The 19,410-nt window shown below is 40.2% G+C and overlaps 1 protein-coding gene across 1 annotated transcript in view; it reads right to left on the bottom strand.

Annotated features, from left to right (window-relative positions):
* The window catches only part of SLC5A5 (solute carrier family 5 member 5), a 93,777-nt gene that overhangs the window by 52,055 nt on the left and 22,312 nt on the right, over positions 1-19,410 (bottom strand). The window contains exons 8-9 of the mRNA XM_053700041.1: positions 7,610-7,698; positions 1,146-1,258 (exon numbers count right to left, since the gene is read on the bottom strand). Coding sequence (XP_053556016.1) covers positions 1,146-1,258; positions 7,610-7,698 — 202 coding nt within the window. The remainder of the gene's footprint in view (positions 1-1,145; positions 1,259-7,609; positions 7,699-19,410) is intronic.

The raw sequence follows: 19,410 nt of genomic DNA, 5'->3' as shown, positions 1-19,410 counted from the left end.
GGATTATGCTTAATAATTGCAGTGTGTGAATTGGGTCAGACATTAAAGAGACATAATACTCATATGCTAAATCACTTGAAACTGATGCAGTATAACTGTAAAAAGCTGACAGGAAAATATCACCTGAGCATCTCTATGTAAAAAAGGAAGATATTTTACCTCACAATTTCCTCAGCTCAGCAGAGTAAGTTCTGTGTAAAAAGTTATACTCGGCTGCTCCCAGCTGCAGGTAAAAAAATAAAAACAATGAAGAAATGAACAGCAGCCAATCAGTATCAGCAGTGCTGAGGTCATGAACTCTTACTGTGATCTCATGAGATTTGACTTAACTGTCATGAGATTTCATAGTAAGCTTCCTTTACCTGATTGGTGAAATAATATGAGAGTGCACGAGGCTCATCCTTTCAGCTGTCCCAGGACAGACACACTAAAATGCTGCTTAGAAATCCTTTACAATGGGATGTGGCTACTGAGGAGCTTTTGAGGTAAAATATCTTTCTTTTTTACATAGAGATGTTTAGGTGATATTTTCTAGTCAGCTTTTTACAGCAATACTGCATCACTTTCAAGTGTTTAAACATTTGGGTATTATGGCCCTTTAAGTTTAGTTTTGGTGATTGTAGGTTGTGCTTACGGTTAATTGCATAGTGGAGGACGGGGTCAATCGTTAGGGGTATTTGAGAGAGGAGGATTATACTTTTGTGGTTAATAGTAGCGGGGGCATTGGGAAAATGAGGTTCAATTTTTGTTGTTGTGAGGAGGTACATGTTTGGTGTATTTGTTGTGAAGGGGCAGCTGTATAATGTCAGGTAGGGGTAATTTACTATACAATAAGTTGCTTATGTGATATAGGTGCCAATTTCATAACAACTGGGTCTATAACCTCAATGGAGACCAACCATCAAAAGCCAGTCTCACTTACATATAGGGACATATCACTAAAAAAACACTGGAGTATAATCAGAACACTAAAATAGAGCAGCTATGAGAACAATGCTGCCACTAAAAACTCAATTTGATTGACTGGAAAGAAACAAACAGTTTTCTAAAAGGTGCACTATTTTTCCTCAAAGTTTAATGTGTCATTTTAAAACCTTATTTGTTAAAAAGTAAAACATACTGATTTTTTTTAAATAGACACTTACAGAGCCCCTTTGAAATATACATCAGTTTCTTTGCAGGAATGTTAGGCCTCTGCGGTTTTATTAGATCCTCCACAGTTACTGCTGCCATTGCATTTATGCTCGTGGACACTGTACTTAGGGCGATAAGAAGAAAAAAACACATAAAATAAACATTGACATCACCTACAAATATGAATTAAAAGCTAACGATTGTTAGTTTGTCATAATAAGTTTCACACTGCTAATGTTGTTCTTGTGTGTTACCAATGAAATCATGTAGGATGCTTTAGTTACAGCTCAATTAAAGGGACATCGAAATCAAATTTAAACTTGTACGATTTAGATAAAGCTTTTTAGGGGCGGTAAACATTACAAATAAAACAAGTGAGATGCATTGTGCAGTAATAAAACATTGTGGGCTAGATTACAAGTGCGGCGCAAATGGTTTTGTGGTAGCGCCATCGGGATTTTGCGATCCATTTTCTTTCGCTGATATAACATTGCACTTCAATCCTTACTGAGATCTATGAGCTGTGGTAAACTGCGTTTCGAAAATAAAAAGTTGCATAAAACACAACAAAAATACATTGCAAACTACACGTACACCCATGAACTACACTCTTAACAACGAAACCATAATCCTCCCACATCCCAAAGACTAAATTATACTATTAACTGCTATCCCCCCACATCGCAAAAATTAAACTACACTACTAACCCCTAAACCACCATCCCCCACATCTGCCAACCCTATTTAATACTATTAACCATCCCTCCACTACGCAAACTACATAAACAAACTATTGACCCCATAACCGCTATCTCTCCACAACACAAACTACATAAATAAACTATTAACCCCTAAACCGCCATCCCCCAACAAGGCAAACTACATTAATAAACTATTAACCCCTAAACCACCATCCCCCCACAACACAAAGTAATAAACTAACATCTAAACCCCATAACCTAACAACCCCTAACTTAACCCAAAATCAAATACCCATAAATTTACTAAAAAAAATCCTAACTACCTTAAAAAAAATACTTACCTGTAAAATTAAATTAAAGCTAAGCTTACCTTAAAATAAAAAAAACTACCATTACAGTAAAGAAAAAAACATAAAAAAATAAAAAAACTACCATTTACAAAAAATAAAAAACCTAACATTTAGAAAAAAAAAACCCCCTACCATTACAAAAAAAAAAAAAATCTACCCTTACAAAACAAAATAACAAATGAAATTACCAAAATAAATAAATAAATCCTATTCTAATACCCCTTAAAAAAAACAAAACTCCACCCCAAAATAAAAAAACCCTATTCAAATAAACTACCAATAGCGCTTAAAAGGGCCTTTTGTAGGGCATTGCCCTAAAGCGAACAGCTCCTTTGGTAAAAAAAAAAAAAAGACAATAACCTCCTAATATTACAACCCCCACTTCCTCAACCCCCCAAAATAAAAATACCTACCTAAAAAAAACTTAACTACTCATTGCCCTGAAAATGGCATTTGGATGGGCATGGCCCTTAAAAGGGCATTCACCTCTTTTGCTGCCCAAATAAAATAAAAAAAACCAGATGATGATGGGTCGACTTTTTCCTTTCATCCTATTGGCTGATTTGAATTTGAAGATTCAAATCAGCCAATAGGAATGCAAGGGTACCCTTATATAAAAGAGGTACCTCTCATTTACTCTTCAGTGTGCGGCTGTAGACCGCATGAAGAGTACCTCCGTGTTGAAGGTCTGAAGAGGAGGACCAACGTCACCACTGCCATCGCCGCTGACCTTGCCGCTGCCACCAGGATGAAGATAGAAGATGGACCGCAGATGCTGGGATGAAGAAGGAAGAAGATGAAGATAGAGCGCAGACCGGGATGAAGATGGAGTGCCGCCCATCATCAACGGTGAGTACCAACTTTGGGGTTAGTCTTAGTTTTTTTTTTTTTAGATTAGACTATGTGGAAACAGTGGTTGCAACAATGTTTGTAACAATGTTATACATATACTGCTCAAGTCACGTGCACACTCTCATAGAAAGGTGCTAAGTGTCGCCAAAGGATACAAAGCAAAAGGGCTAATTTAGCAACAAAATTTAGGGCTAGATTACGAGTGGAGTTCTAATTTGCCCTCCTGCTCACACGTTAACTTTATGAGACTAAGGCTTTTTACACCCATGGGGTACGCTCCTATTATGAGTTAAAGTAAAAATTTTGCGAGCACACTACCCAACTCACAAAAAAAAAGTCTCCGTCTAGTGAAGTTTCAGGGAACCCAGAAAACCGTAATAAGCCTCCTACTCTTATAAGCCCGAAAGCACCACAACCCCCACTGAAAATTACCCCACTACACTATTAATACCATAAACTGCAATTAACTCCCTACTCCCTAATAGCCCACCGCAATTAACTCCCTACGCTAACCCCTAAACCGCCGCAAAGCCCACCATAATTAACTCCCTACACTATTAACCCCTAAACTGACACATAGCCCACTGAAAAGTACCCCCTAACCTCCTAACAGCTAGCCCCCCAACACCCACTAACCTAACACCCCGTAAGTTACAAAAATAAAAAACCTACCATTACATAAAAAATTCCTTACGTTTATATAAAAATAAAAAAAACTACCACTACATAAAAATAAAAAACCTAACATTAAAAAAAATTACTAGAAAAAAACCCCACAGTTATGCCTGTTTTAAAACTAAAGCCCCCCCTTTAAAAAAACACCCCAAAATTAAAAATTAACCTTTACATAGCCATAAACTTAGCTCTTTCTCCCCTGTTACTGAGGAAGAAGTTTCGGCACTTATACTGCGCTCTCACCTCACTACCTGTCCCCTTGACCTTATCCCCTCACAGCTACTCCCCTCCCTCTCTTCTACCCTTACTTCTATACTCACACACATTTTCAACCTCTCCCTCAGCACCGGTATATTTCCCTCATCTCTGAAACATGCACTGGTTTCACCTATCCTCAAAAAACATTCCCTTGATCCAACCTCCCCATCCAACTATCGCCCTATTTCCCTACTCCCTCTTGCCTCAAAGCTTCTCAAAAAACTAGTATATGCCTGCCTATCCCATTTCCTTACATTAAACTACCTCCCTGACCCACTGCAATATGGATTTCGTCCCCATCACTCCACAGAGACAGCAATCGTTAATGTTACCAACGACCTACTTACAGCAAAATCAAAAGGCAACTTCTCTCTGCTTATCCTCCTTGATCTGTCCGCAGCCTTTGATACTGTTGACCACCCTCTTTTGCTCCAAACCCTCCAATCCTTCGGCATCTGTGACACAGCATCTGTCAAACAGTACCTTTAGTGTAGCCTTCTCTGGGGATTTCTCTGCCCCGTCACCACTTTCTGTCGGGGTACCGCAAGGCTCTGTCCTCGGTCCCTTACTCTTCTCAATCTACATGTCATCATTAGGTTCCCCAATAAAGTCCCACGGTTTCCAATATCATTTGTATGCCGATGACACCCAAATCATCTAACTCTCTTTCTCACATCTCTTCCTAGCTGTCCTCCCACTACCTCAAGCTAAATCTCTCCAAAACTGAGCTCCTTATATTCCCCCCTTCTTCCAAAATCTACACCTCCAATCCCTCTATAACTGTTGACAACTCCATCATTACCCCTTCCCCACATGCCCGATGTCTCGGGGTCACATTTGACTGAGATCTTTCTTTCACTCCTCACATTTAGTCCTTGGCTAAAGCCTGCCACTTCCACCTTAAAAACATCGCTAAAATTAGACATTTCCTTACACAAGACACAACTAAGATTTTAATCCACTCTCTCATCCTTTCCCTCCTTGAGTACTGCAACTCTGTCCTCTCTGGTCTCCCTAGCTGCTGCCTAGCTCCTTTACACTCCATAATGAATGCCTCTGCCAGACTCATCTTCCTTACAAGTCGCTCTTCATCTGCTGCACCTCTCTGCCAATCCCTTCACTGGCTTCCTCTTGCCTCTAGGATTAAACACAAAATTCTCACTCTGACATACAAAGCCCTGAACTGCACTGCTCCCTCCTATATCTCAGACCTTGTTTCCAGATACTCTCCCTCCCATCCCCTTCGCTCTGCTCATGACCTCCTACTCTGCTCCTCTCTTGTTACCCCATCACACTACCATTTACAGGACTTCTCCAGACTGGCTCCCATCTTGTGGAACTCTCTGCCTCGCTCCACAAGACTCTTCCCTAGTTTTGAAAGCTTCAAGCGCTCCCTAAAGACTCTACTGTTCAGGGATGCATACAACCTACGCTAACCTTTCTTTATACCAGTTCCTCTCCTTCATTGCTATTCCCTGTATCCCCTTAGCATGTATGCCTAAGAGTCCAGCTGTTTGCAGATCACCTTCTTAAGAGCTGACTACAACAGTGCGACTCTTGGCAGGGCCCTCTACCCATTTGATCAATATAATTGTTTTGTTGTACTCTGCCTTTGTTGATAGCACTGCGGAATCTTTTGGCGCTCTACAAATAACCGAAAGTCTGAATGGTTGGGGTGCTGTTTGGGAGTCACAAAGGGAGCAGGGAGTATGGTCCCCTCAGGAAGCAAGGTAACCTATGAACATCCTAGAACAACAGGAAAAATTATTTTGATTCCAGTCAGACATCACTGCCGTGGTATACAGCGATCATCAGGGAGGGACTCGAAGTCCCTTAGCAATGCGGGAGGTATTTCACATTCTGTCTTGGGCAGAGGAAAACCACTGCACTGTATCGACCATTCACATTCCGGTAGTGAACAATTGGGAAGCAGATTACCTAAATCATCAGTACGTCCATCCAGGAGAATGGTCTCTTCATTAGAACAAGTTTGATCAATTAGTACTGAGTTGGGATCTTCCATAAAAAGATCTAATAGCATCCAAATTGAACCGCAAACTTCCGGTTTATTGGGGCAAGTTATTTAAACAATGTTTTTTTCTGTTTAAATGAGTGATAGCGAAAATGCTAAAAATTCTGTGGTATTTTGTGCAAGTTTTTATCTGAAAATCCCAGTAGGGAAGGGGTTAATAGTGTAGTGGGGTAGTTTGCGATGTGGGTGTGTGGCGGTTTAGGTGTTACTAGTGTAGCGGGGTACTTTGCAATGTGAGGGTGTGGTGGTTTAGGGGTTAATAGTACAGTGTAGTGCAACTTTTTCCGTCCAAACTCTTTACACAAACTTTCAAGTCTTGTAAAAAGTTTGACCATAAAATGCTAATTCGCTTGAGCGTTCACATTAACTTTTAATTTATAATATGATCTCATATTGCTGCTCAACACCGCCCATAGAAAATATGGGATGCATAAATTACCACGAGTTCACTCAAACTAATTTGCAGTAATTTAAACACTGAGCCACTTGTAATATGGATTCAAGTACAAAAAACACTGAATCTTGCTATAGCGTTTGTACTCCTCACGCTAACGATAGAGCTCCACTTGTAATCTGGTCCATAATTGGGTGTTTTGCTTTTTTTTTAAATTGTAGGTTTTATCTAAATCACAAGTGTTTAATTTTGTTTTTCGTGTCACTTCAACAATGAGTTTATCTTGTTACCTTTGTATCACAATGTCGGACAAGACTTTCTAAAACTGAAAAACATTATTTATAAAGAGCTGTCAAGTAATGCTATGACACATTATATGGAGTCTGAGAACCAAAAAAATGGAGATATGACCATGAACATTGGTGGTTAAAAAAAAATAAAAAAATAAGTGTAATATTGTAACAAAATATCAGTAAATAGTGAGGCCCATTTATCAAGCTCCGGATGGAGCTTAGGGCACGTGTTTCTGGCGAGCCTGCAGGCTCGCCAGAAACACCAGTTATGAAGCAGCGGTACGATCGGGTTGATTGACAGCCCCCTGCTGGTGAATCTGCAGGGGGCAGCGTTGCACCAGCAGCTCACAAGAACTGCTGGTGCAATGCTGAATACAGAGAGCGTATTACTCTCCGCATTCAGCGATGTCTGTCGGACCTAATCCGCACTGTCTGACAGACCTTTGTTAAATAGGCCCCAGTGTATGTTAGGTATTGCAAACTCCCAAAAGTGCTTTAATATCACTTCACTGGGGGAGAAACTGCATCTATGATGATACATAAAAAATGATCCGACAAAAAGCAGCAAAGTGTAATTAAAAAAACTACAATGCCCTCTATTTTGAGGGCATTTGGGGAACTTTTAGAAAACTGACCAGAGATCGGATCTCTGGTAATTTTCTGAGCACTAATTGCTACCGCAAACTTTCGGTACCAATAACCAGACACTTGTAAGAGCTGGTTAATTATTGCACCCCCACAAACAAATTTGCCCATTCGCTGGTGCACGACAATTTAACGCTCCACTTGTAATCTAGCCCTTAATGTATTTCAAAAACATTACTGGAAACAACGGACAGAATTATCTGCAAGCACCGACTCTCTAATAAGGATAGACTATATAACCTTTTATTTGTACACTATAATGATTTGCATCTCACCTTAGTGTCCCACTGTATGCAGAAGCAAGAAAGAGACCTGGGAACCCTGGATATTCCTTAAATATTTCAAGAACCATGTATGGCATGTACTGTAACAGAAATAGCGTAATTATAAGAGACAGAGATTTGTGAGTAACATTGACAAATTCCAACGTGTATCGGTTCAGCCAAGTTCAAGGTCATACTATGTTTTTTTTTTTTTTTTTTTATTAAATTTTTTATTGAGGTTCACCAAACAAGTCAAATAAAAGTTGAGACAAACACCATTACACGATATTGACACAATAGTTCCATTGACAATAATTAGTACATAGTTTTAAAGATGTTGCGAACTGAGAGTTAATACAATCTAGCTATACGATAATGAAACTTAATCTTCAGCCTAATATAGTTCTTGTCGTTTGGGAAATTCACCGTGAGTGATTGGTCTCTTTCGGATTCTATCTAAAAGGTGAAACCTCATTTTCCTTTTTTCCATTCAAGAATGTATAACATTGTATGTGCAGATAAGGGTGGTGACCGGAAGGTTCCGGAGAGTGAAAGAGAGAAAGCGTTAGAATAGAAGGGATGAAGGAGAGAGGGGAAGGGAGAAAAGGGGGGGGAAAAAAAAAAAAAACGACACTAATGGCGAAGGGGAAGGAGGTATGGCGAGCCCTGGAGCAGGGTCGCTCCACATAGGATAGGACCCCGGTCCCTAGCTAAATGGACAACAATACTATATGGTTTTGTTCCAGTATGCAACTAAAAGATCATGGATATCTAATTTGTGGACTTTCAGGTAATGGTATCTCTCTAATAATAGCAGATCCTCCACCTGGCTCCGCCATTCCTGCTCTGAGGGGATTGTTTGTGTTTTCCAGTATTTTGGAATGATCTTTTTGGCCGCTGTCAACATAAGTAGAAACAAAGCTCTTTTGCCCCTTGCTGTTAGTTGGGGCACAGAGCAGAATATTAATGTCTCAGGCACTTGCGGAACCGTTGTTCCCAGCACGTCCGACATAGCCTGGAACACCGTCTTCCAATAACAAGTCAAGCGGGGACAACTCCACCAGATATGAAGGAGAGAACCCACTTCCCCACACCCTCTCCAACAAGTGTTGGTTGTGCCGGGGAACATCTTACTCAGTCTTAATGGTGTCAAGTACCATCTGCTAGTTAGCTTAAGGTGAATTTCTTGTACTTTTGCTGAAACCGAGGAGCACTTAATGAGCCTAAATGCTCTCAGCCACTTTTCAGGATCTATTTCTTGGTTCAGTTCCCGGTGCCATGAAGTTGTATATGATGGGAGAGAGGCTGTGGAGGGGGCAGCGATAAGTTTATATAATTTGGAAATCAAATGGGTAGGATAACTAGGATGTGTGCAAAGTTTCTCAAAGTGTGTAAGGGTTCTCCCAAAGTCTGATCTGTGTTTGTGGTGCGATATATAGTTAATCAGTTGGTTATATCGGAGCCATGAGGAGAAGATTCCCCCATGTGTCTCCGCCAAAGTCTGTTGTGTTTTCAACCCACCCTCCTCAGAAATGAAACTGATAGAACCGGTCCTAAGAGGATATGGGGTCAATATTTTACTTTTCAGCTTATGGTAAGGAAGATCAATGTTTTCTAGCAGCGGGTAGAGCGGGCCTATTTTTGAGGAGATGTGTGTCGTGGTAGACATAATTCTGTCCCATTCCGATAGAATATGTGCTGTAATGAGGTATTGTTGAATGTGTTTAGGTCTCTGTTGTGCCGGGGTCCAGGCTAATGTCGCTACATTATTTACCTTAAGTATATTTCTATCTAACTGGAGCCATGTCTTGTTTTCGGTGTTATGGTCCCATTCTACTATGTGGCGGAGAGCTATTGCTTGTTTATAAGCTGAGAGATTCAGGATCCCCAACCCCCCGCTATCTCTAGGAAGGTATTGTGTTTTCTTTGGAACTCTGGGGTGGGTGCCAGCCCATATGAATTGGTCTATTATCTTTTGTAATTGAGAGAGGTAGTTGTCTGGGAGCTGTATGGGCAATACTTGCATTAGGTATAAAATCCGAGGGAGAATATTCATTTTTATCACTCCTATCCTGCCTAGCCAGGACAGGGGTTTGTTTCTCCAGGAGGATAAGTCTCGTGTTATATCAATTTTCAGGGGGCAGTAGTTAAATTTGAAGAGATCTTGGGTGTTAGGTGTCAGTTGGACACCCAGATACCTTAGTGTACGTGGGGCCCAAGGGACTCCATAGTTGTCTTTAATATCCTGTATGATTTTGTGGGGAGTATTGATATTCAGGATTTCTGATTTTGCTATGTTAAGTTTGAAATTAGAAACATTCCCGTAGGCCTCCAACTCTGCCAATAACTCTGGCATGGAGCTTTCCGCTTCTGTCAGGGAGAACAAGATGTCATCCGCGTACAGCGCTTGCTTATGTTCTGAGTGGCCTATTCTAAGGCCCCTGATCTTGGTATTGTTCCTAACCTTTTGGGCTAAAATTTCTATAGAGATGGCGAAAAGCAAGGGGGATAGTGGACATCCCTGCCTAGTTCCGTTGTTTATGAGAAAAGGTTCTGATAGGGTGTTATTCACCCTTATCTTTGCGTTGGGATTAGAGTATAAAGCAAAGGTCAGATGTAGGAAAGATTCCGGAATTCCCATCTCAGTCATAGCCCGACGCAGAAAAGACCAGCGAACCCTATCGAAGGCCTTCTCCGCGTCAGACGAGAAGAGGACCATAGGTGTGCCCGAAGCCTTAGCAAAATTAATGAGATGGACGGTCTTGATAACATTGTCTCTGGCTTCTCGACCCGGAATAAATCCGGATTGATCACAGGATATCAAATTGGGGAGATATTTGTTTAATCTGGTAGATAAAATTTTAGCTAGGATTTTCATGTCAGTGTTGATGAGAGAGATGGGACGGAAGTTTTCAGGACGAGTTGCAGATTTGCCTGTCTTGGGGAGGACTGTGATATGGGCCTGGGATATGGGTTATTTCTTAAATCATTAAATAGTTTTAATAGGTGCGGGGATAAAACTTCCGATAGTTTCTTGTAATAGCTCATTGTGTAACCATCCGGGCCTGGGCTTTTCCCTGATGGGGAATCTTTGATTGCCTGTAATATTTCTTCAATTGTGATGGGTGATTCTAAGTGTGTTTTCCCTTCTTCGTTTAAAGTGGGCAAGTCTAATCCCTGAAAGTAGCTGTCAAGGTGGGCAATATGATCCGAGAGGGGAGTTTCTCCCTGTGGCTGAGCCTTAGATTGTTGAATGTTATAAAGTTCACTGTAGTAATGTCTAAATGTGGCCGCTATGGTTTTATTGCTTTTTATTAACTGACCCTCCGAGGATTGGAGGCTGTGAATATGAGAGGATAACTGTTTTCTCCTCAGACATCTAGCCAAGACCCTGCCTGGTTTGTCCCCTCCCTCATAATAGTGTTGCCTCAGATGGAGTGCATTACGCTGGTGTATTGTTATCAGATGTGCTTTTAACTCAGCTCTAGCTTTAAACAATTCGTCTCTGAGGGTGTCACTGTCAGTGTTGCGCTTATGAGCTGCTTCTAGAGTTCCTACTTTATGTAGAAGGTTTGTGTGTTTCTCTCTAGCTTGCCTGAGTAGCCTAGTTTTACGCTTGATGAATATACCCCTCATGACGGATTTATGGGCTTCCCATTCGCATTGAAGCGAAGTTGTAGAGTTGCCATTAAGCGAGAAATATTCCACAACCTCCTTTTTCAAGTCTGCCAGCGCAATGGGATCTTCTAAGAGGGTGTCGTTGAGTCTCCAAATTTTGGATGTTATTGGGAGGTCAGGCCATTGAACTGAACAAGTTACTGGTGCATGGTCAGTCCAGGTTATTTGACCAATCTCACAGTGGGTAGTTAGTGATAAGCCGTCAGCATCAGTGAAGATATAATCTATCCTAGTGTAGCAATTATGAGGGGGTGAATAGTAAGAGTAGTGGTTTGTGGGTGTAAGGTCCTCCATGTGTCATGTAGGTGTAGATTGTGGAAGAATTGCTTTATTGTTTTCAATTTGGACCTCGGGGCAGATGAGATTCCTCTAGAGGAGTCCAGCCCTGGATCAAAGGCCAGGTTGAAGTCCCCTCCCAGGAATAAGGTCCCCTTGACCTTGTCTAAGATCAAGTTTGAGATCTTTCTAAAAAAAAAGGTGTGCTCCTGGTTTGGGGCGTAGATGTTCAGCAATGATAGTTGTTGGCCATATAGGTGACCTATCATAAGGATATAACGTCCCTCTGGGTCTTTATCAATTTGTGTAACCTGGAAGGGGAGAGATCTATGGATCAGTACACCCACCCCTCCTTTCTTATGGGGTCCTGAAGCAAAACTTGTGATGGGATATTGTGGGGTATTCCATTTAGGTTCCTTACCTTTCTGAAAGTGAGTTTCCTGAACCATAAAGATCTGACTCCCTAATCTAGAAAATTCCCTACATGCTATAGACCGTTTACCAGGACTGTTAAGGCCTTTGACATTGATAGAAGTAATTAACAAGTTATGTTCTTGAAATCTGCTCATTTTACCCGCCATGGTTGGGATCTGTGCTAGTGAGGGAAGGGGGGGAGGAAAAAAAAAAAAAAAAATAGGGGGGAGAAGAGTTAAAAAAAAAAAAAAAAAAAAAAAAAAATAGGGGGGAGAAGAGTTAAGGTGATAAGGGGTATGTAGGTGAGTGATGAAGAGGAGAGGTTAGATGAGCACTAGAAGGTAGGGGGGTCAGAGGGTAAAAAAAAGGAAAGAAGAAAAGGAAAAAGGAAAAAAAAAAGAGGTGTGGGAGAAAAACACATGTTAAGAGTGCAAGGAAAAAGATAGAGAGTAAAGACTCCTGGAGGGGGTATCTCTCTGTCCGGCTTGTAAAGGGATAGGGTAGATTAATCATTGATTCCAAAAGGCATGTCACGTATAGTAATTTGAGAGGAGGATAATGAAAGACGAGGTTGGAAGGGGAGGGGGGGAAGGGGAAGGAAGGATGAGGTGCATAGAGTATAGAGGCAAGAAGGGGGATAGTATAAACAGAAGGAAATGGGCTGTGTTAAGAGAGGGGAGAATATGGTGGTGGAAGGTAGAAACCGCCCCTTTCTTCTGTCTCTTGCATATAGGATTAAAAACTAGACCGCTGATCCCCCCCATACCATGCTGAGCAGGCCTTGAAGGGGTCTGGGATGTTCTCAACATACAAAACTGATTAAACATACATATTAACAACATTTCGGTCATACTATGTTTAATTATTATTACTATACTTTATTTATGAAGCGCCAACATATTCCGCAGCGCTGTCCATGGGTACAATTCATTTAACCCCTTAACGACCGAGGACGTGCAGGGTACGTCCTCAAAAAAAAAGGCAGTTAACGCCTGAGGACGTACCCTGCACGTCCTCGGTGTGGAAAGCAGCTGGAAGCGATCCTGCTCGCTTCCAGCTGCTTTCCGGTTATTGCAGTGATGCCTCGATATGGAGGCATCCTGCAATAACCTTAAATGGCCATCCGGTGCAGAGAGAACCACTCTGTGGCCCTCTCTGCACCGGACATCGATGGCCGGTATCGTTGGTGGGTGGGAGCGGACTTGGGAGGCGGGTGGGCGGCCATCGATGCGCCGTGTAATATGCAGGGGGGCGGGATCGGGGGCGGGAGCGACGGGAGCGCGCATGTGAGTGCGCGCGTGCACGGGGGCGGCGGGCGGGCGCGTGCACGGGGCGGGAGCGGGAGGGAACCGCTGCACTACAGAAAAACAAATCTGAAAATAGCTATAATAAACAAGACAAGAATAATGTTTCTAAGTGATCTGCAACTGGTGGGAGGTTGGGGGGGGGGGACAGCTACACTACAGAAAAGGGGATTTTTAAAAAAAAAAGATTTCTTTTTTTACTAAACTGGGTACTGGCAGACAGCTGCCAGTACCCAAGATGGCGCCCGCTAAGCCAGAGGGGGAGGGTTAGAGAGCTGTTTGGTGTGGGATCAGTGAGGTTGGGGGCTAAGGGGGATACTACAAAGCAGCATATGTAAATATGCTAAAAAAAAACTAAAAAAAACAACAAATATACCTTTTATTTTAGTACTGGCAGAGTTTCTGCCAGTACTTAAGATGGCGGGGACAATTGTGAGGTGGGGGAGGGAAGTGAGCTGTTTGGGAGGGATCAGGGGGTCTGATGTTTCAGGTGGGAGGCTGAGCTCTACACTAAAGCTAAAATTAACCCTGCAAGCTCCCTACAAGCTACATAATTAACCCCTTCACTGCTAGCCATAATACACGTGTGATGCGCATCGGCATTTAGTGGCCTTCTAATTAACAAAAAGCAACGCCAAAGCCATATATGTCTGCTATTTCTGAACAAAGGGGATCCCAGAGAAGCATTTACAACCATTTGTGCCATAATTGCACAAGCTGTTTGTAAATGATTTCAGTGAGAAACCTAAAATTGTGAAAAATGTAACGTTTTTTTTAATTTGATCGCATCTGGCGGTGAAATGGTGGCATGAAATATACCAAAATGGGCCTAGATCAATACTTTGGGTTGTCTACTAGACTACACTAAAGCTAAAATTAACCCTAGAAGCTCCCTACATGCTCCCTAATTAACCCCTTCACTGCTGGGCATAATACACGTGTGGTGCGCAGTGGCATTTAGCGCCCTTCTAATTACCAAAAAGCAACAACAAAAGCCATACATGTCTGCTATTTCTGAACAAAGGGGATCCCAGAGAAGCATTTACAACCATTTATGCCATAATTGCACAAGTTGTTTGTAAATAATTTCAGTGAGAAACCTAAAGTTTGTGAACAAAATTGTGAAAAAGTGAACAATTTTTTTTATTTGATTGCATTTGGCAGTGAAATGGTGGCATGAAATATACCAAAATGGGCCTAGATCAATACTTTGGGGTGTCTTCTAAAAAAAAATATATACATGTCAAGGGATATTCAGGGACTCCTGAAAGATATTAGTGTTCCAATGTAACTAGCGCTAATTTTGAAAAAAAGGGGTTTGGAAATAGCAAAGTGATACTTGTACTTATGGCCCTATAACTTGCAAAAAAAGCAAAGAACATGTAAACATTGGGTATTTCTTAACTCAGGACAAAATTTAGAAACTATTTAGCATGGGTGTTTTTTGGTGGTTGTAGATGTGTAACAGATTTTGGGGGTCAAAGTTAGAAAAAGTGGGTTTTTTCCATTTTTTCCTCATATTATATAATTTTTTTATAGTTAATTATAAGATATGATGAAAATAATGGTATCTTTAGAAAGTCCACTTAATGGCGAGAAAAACGGTATGTAATATGTGTGGGTACAGTAAATGAGTAAGAGGAGAATTACAGCTAAACACAAACACTGCAGAAATGTAAAAATAGCCTTGGTCCCAAACGGACAGAAAATGGAAAAATGCTGCGGTCATTAAGGGGTTAAATAAAACAGTGATATAAAACTTGTAAGAGACAGGACAAAAAAACACATACAGGAGGAATTGAGGGCGCTATTCCCGTGGGAACTTACAATCTAGAAGGGTAGGAGGTTGAGAAGCAGGAGGTGAGGACTGCAAGATTGAGAAAAATGTTAATGCAGAGTTAGATGAGGGAAATGTTAGGTAAGTGAAATTAATTTATTATTGAGTTAGGTGTTAGGCTTCCCTGAACAGAAAAGTCTTCAGTTTAAAGATCTCCATATGCAGTTTCTGATGCATATATATAACTTAAAGGGAAAATAAAGTCATAACTACACTTTCGTGATTCAGAGAGAGCATACTTCTATTTTCATGTTTGCTTTGTTCTTTAATTATCCTTCATCAAAGAGCATTCCTAGACAGACTTAGGAGCAGCACTGGACTTCTGTGAACTAGCTGGTGATTGGTGGCTTCAGATATATTTTTCTTGTCATTGGCTCACCCAATATATCCTGCTAGCTCCCAATAGTGCTGTTCTGCTCCTTACCCTGCTCTTCCATAAAGGATACCAAGATAATTAAGCAAATTTGATAATAGAAGTAATTTGAAACTGTGCAAAGTTGCATGCTCTGTCTGAATCTATTTAATAGTGACTTTACTATAATATAACTTTAAATTTAGTAATTTAACAAATGCTGTATTATTATTTAAACATACAGTATTTGTATTTCTTCATACTTGTAAAACTCTTGAAAGTTGGTCTTTTGATATGAAATGTGAGTCCAAAAAAGGCTATGACTACATACTGTTTAAATTTTGGAAAATGAAATATTAATAAATAATTATATCACCATGAGCCACCACTAAAAAAAATGGTGTAGGCCTATAGGCTTCACTTTTGTACACCATGAATGGTAAAGCTATATTTAAATTATAAAAAACTTAAAGGGACAGTAAAAACAAAACTAACCTTTCATGATTCAGATAGGGCATGCAATTTTAAACAACTTTCCAATTTACTTTTATCATTAAATTTGCTTTGTTCCCTTGGTGGTATTTTTAAAAAGCTAAACCTAGCTAGGCTCAAACTGATTTCTAAACAGTTGAAAACCGCCTCCTAGCTCAGAGCATTTTGAAAGTTTTTCATAGACAGTGTTTGTTCATGTGTGTCATATAGATAACATTATGGTCACTCCCGTGAAGTTATTTAGGAGTCTTCACTGATTGACTACACTGCATGTCTGTCAAAAGCACTTAGATAAGGAGGCTGTCTGCAGAGGCTTAGATACAAGGTAATCACAGAGGTAAAAAGTATATTAATATAACTGTGTTGGTTATGCAAAAACGGGGAATGGGTAATAAAGGGATTATCTATCTTTTTAAAAAAGAAAATGTTTGGTGTAGACTGTCCCTTTAAATGTGTATAATTTTTAATGACAGTTTGGGGTCTTACTGCAATTACTGGAAGGAATGCATTAAAGTTAATACATCACTTCCATTCCCACTAATGCACTCTTTCTATATCCCTTGGTGAATTTTATTATAATAATAAAATAGTCTAGTCCTCAAAGGATATCAAGTGAACAAAATCCTTTTCATTATATATATATATATATATCATCAGACAGCACCCGCCGGGTTTTCGAAACATGCTGTTTATCATATACACTCATAAAGGACGTTTCAGAGTTTTATCCCCGTCATCAGCTAGTGGGGATGAACGTAGACAGGGATAAAACTCCAAAATGTCCTTTAGGAGTGTAAGTGATAAACCGAATGTTATGGAGACCCGGCGAGGGGTGTCTGATCATTTCTATATTATATTTATTGGCACCACAGCAATGCAGCAGTTGGTTCAGTGAAAGCGTGAGTGCTGTGCCCTATGGACAATATATATTTATATCAATCGGTTTTGTGGTAACTCTCAATTACTGGAAATGCTTTAAATTTGAAGTAAATGAATTGAATATTTTTGCAGTTATTAATTATTTTCCATATCCCATTAAATTGAAAGCAATTAGCCAAAACATCAGCATAAATTCTTAGCTAATCTTTGCAAAATTTAACTTACAGATACATTTTATTGTCTAGTATGTTTTTTGTTTGCTGAGATATAAAGGTTTTGGCTATCTTATTTTGAATTATCTCACATATACCCAGTAGGAACAAACATCTAAACACAATTAAGGAAGAAAGACTATCGGCTAGATTTAGAGTTGAGCGGTAGCCGTGAAAACCAGCGTTAGAGGCTCCTAACGCTGGTTTTTACCGCCCTCTGGTATTTGGAGTCAGTCAGTAAAGGGTCTAACGCTCACTTTGCAGCCGCGACTTTTCCATACCGCAGATCCCCTTACGTCAATTGCGTATCCTATCTTTTCAATGGGATCTTTCTAACGCCGGTATTTAGAGTCGTGGCTGAAGTGAGCATTAGAACTCTAACGACAAAACTCCAGTCGCAGAAAAAACCCAGGAGTTAAGAGCTTTCTGGGCTAACGCCGGTTTATAAAGCTCTTAACTACTGTGCTCTAAAGTACACTAACACCCATAAACTACCTATGTACCCCTAAACCGAGGTCCCCCCACATCGCCGCCACTCTATTAAATTTTTTAACCCCTTAATCTGCCGCTCCGTACACCGCCGCCAACTAAATTATCCCTATGTACCCCTAATCTGCTGCCCCTAATACCGCCGACACCTATATTATATTTATTAACCCCTAATCTGCCCCCCCCAACGTCGCCGCCACCTACCTACACTTATTAACCCCTAATCTGCCGAGCGGACCTCACCGCTACTATAATAAAGTTATTAACCCCTAATCCGCCTCACTCCCGCCTCAATAACACTATAATAAATAGTATTAACCCCTAATCTGCCCTCCCTAACATCGCCGACACCTAACTTCAAGCATTAACAACTAATCCCCCGAGCGGAGCTCACCGCTACTATAATAAATTTTTTAACCCCTAAAGGTAAGTCTAACCCTAACACTAAGTTAAATATAATTTAAATCTAACGAAATAAATTAACTCTTATTAAATTAATTATTCCTATTTAAAGCTAAATACTTACCTGTAAAATAAACCCTAATATAGCTACAATATAAATTATAATTATATTGTAGCTATTTTAGGATTAATATTTATTTTACAGGCAACTTTGTAATTATATTAACCAGGTACAATAGCTATTAAATAGTTAATAACTATTTAATAGTTACCTAGTTAAAATAATTACAAAATTACCTGTAAAATAAATCCTAACCTAAGTTACAATTAAACCTAACACTACACTATCAATAAATTAATTAAATACAATACCTACAATTATCTACAATTAAACCTAACACTACACTATCAATAAATTAATTAAATAAAATACCTACAATTATCTACAATTAAACCTAACACTACACTATCAATAAATTAAGTAAATACAATACCTACAAATAAATACAATTAAATAAACTAACTAAAGTACAAAAAATAAAAAAGAACTAAGTTACAAAAAATAAAAAAATATTTACAAACATTAGAAAAATATTACAACAATTTTTAACTAATTACACCTACTCTAAGCCCCCTAATAAAATAATAAAGCCCCCCAAAATAAAAAAATGCCCTACCCTATTCTAAATTTAAAAAGTTCAAAGCTCTTTTACCTTACCAGCCCTGAAAAGGGCCCTTTGCGGGGCATGCCCCAAAGAATTCAGCTCTTTTGCCTGTAAAAAAAAAAACATACAATACCCCCCCCCAACATTACAACCCACCACCCACATACCCCTAATCTAACCCAAACCCCCCTTAAATAAACCTAACACTAAGCCCCTGAAGATCTCCCTACCTTGTCTTCACCTCACCGGGTTCAGCGATCGGTCCAGAAGAGGGTCCGAAGTCTTGATCCAAGCGGCGGCTGAAGAACTCCATCATCGGGCTGAAGTCGGAAGTCCATCATCGGGATGAAGTCTTCTATCAAGCCGCATCTTCAATCTTCTTTCTTCCGGAGCGGAGCGGAGCCATCTTCTTCCCAGCCGACGCGGATCCAACCTCTTCAAGCGACGCCTACTCGCCGAATGACGGTTCCTTTAAATGACGTCATCCAAGATGGCGTCCCTCGAATTCTGATTGGCTGATAGGATTCTATCAGCCAATCGGAATTAAGGTAGGAATATTCTGATTGGCTGATGGAATCAGCCAATCAGATTCAAGTTCAATCCGATTGGCTGATCCAATCAGCCAATCAGATTGAGCTTGCATTCTATTGGCTGTTCCGATCAGCCAATAGAATGTGAGCTCAATCTGATTGGCTGATTGGATCAGCCAATCGGATTGAACTTGAATCTGATTGGCTGATTCCATCAGCCAATCAGAATATTCCTACCTTAATTCCGATTGGCTGATAGAATCCTATCAGCCAATCGGAATTC

Source organism: Bombina bombina, chromosome 2 (genome assembly GCF_027579735.1).
Source record: "Bombina bombina isolate aBomBom1 chromosome 2, aBomBom1.pri, whole genome shotgun sequence".
In the NCBI taxonomy this organism is placed as follows: domain Eukaryota; kingdom Metazoa; phylum Chordata; class Amphibia; order Anura; family Bombinatoridae; genus Bombina; species Bombina bombina.
Note: the sequence above shows the minus strand (reverse complement) of the source record. Positions and strands in the feature narration are given on the sequence as shown.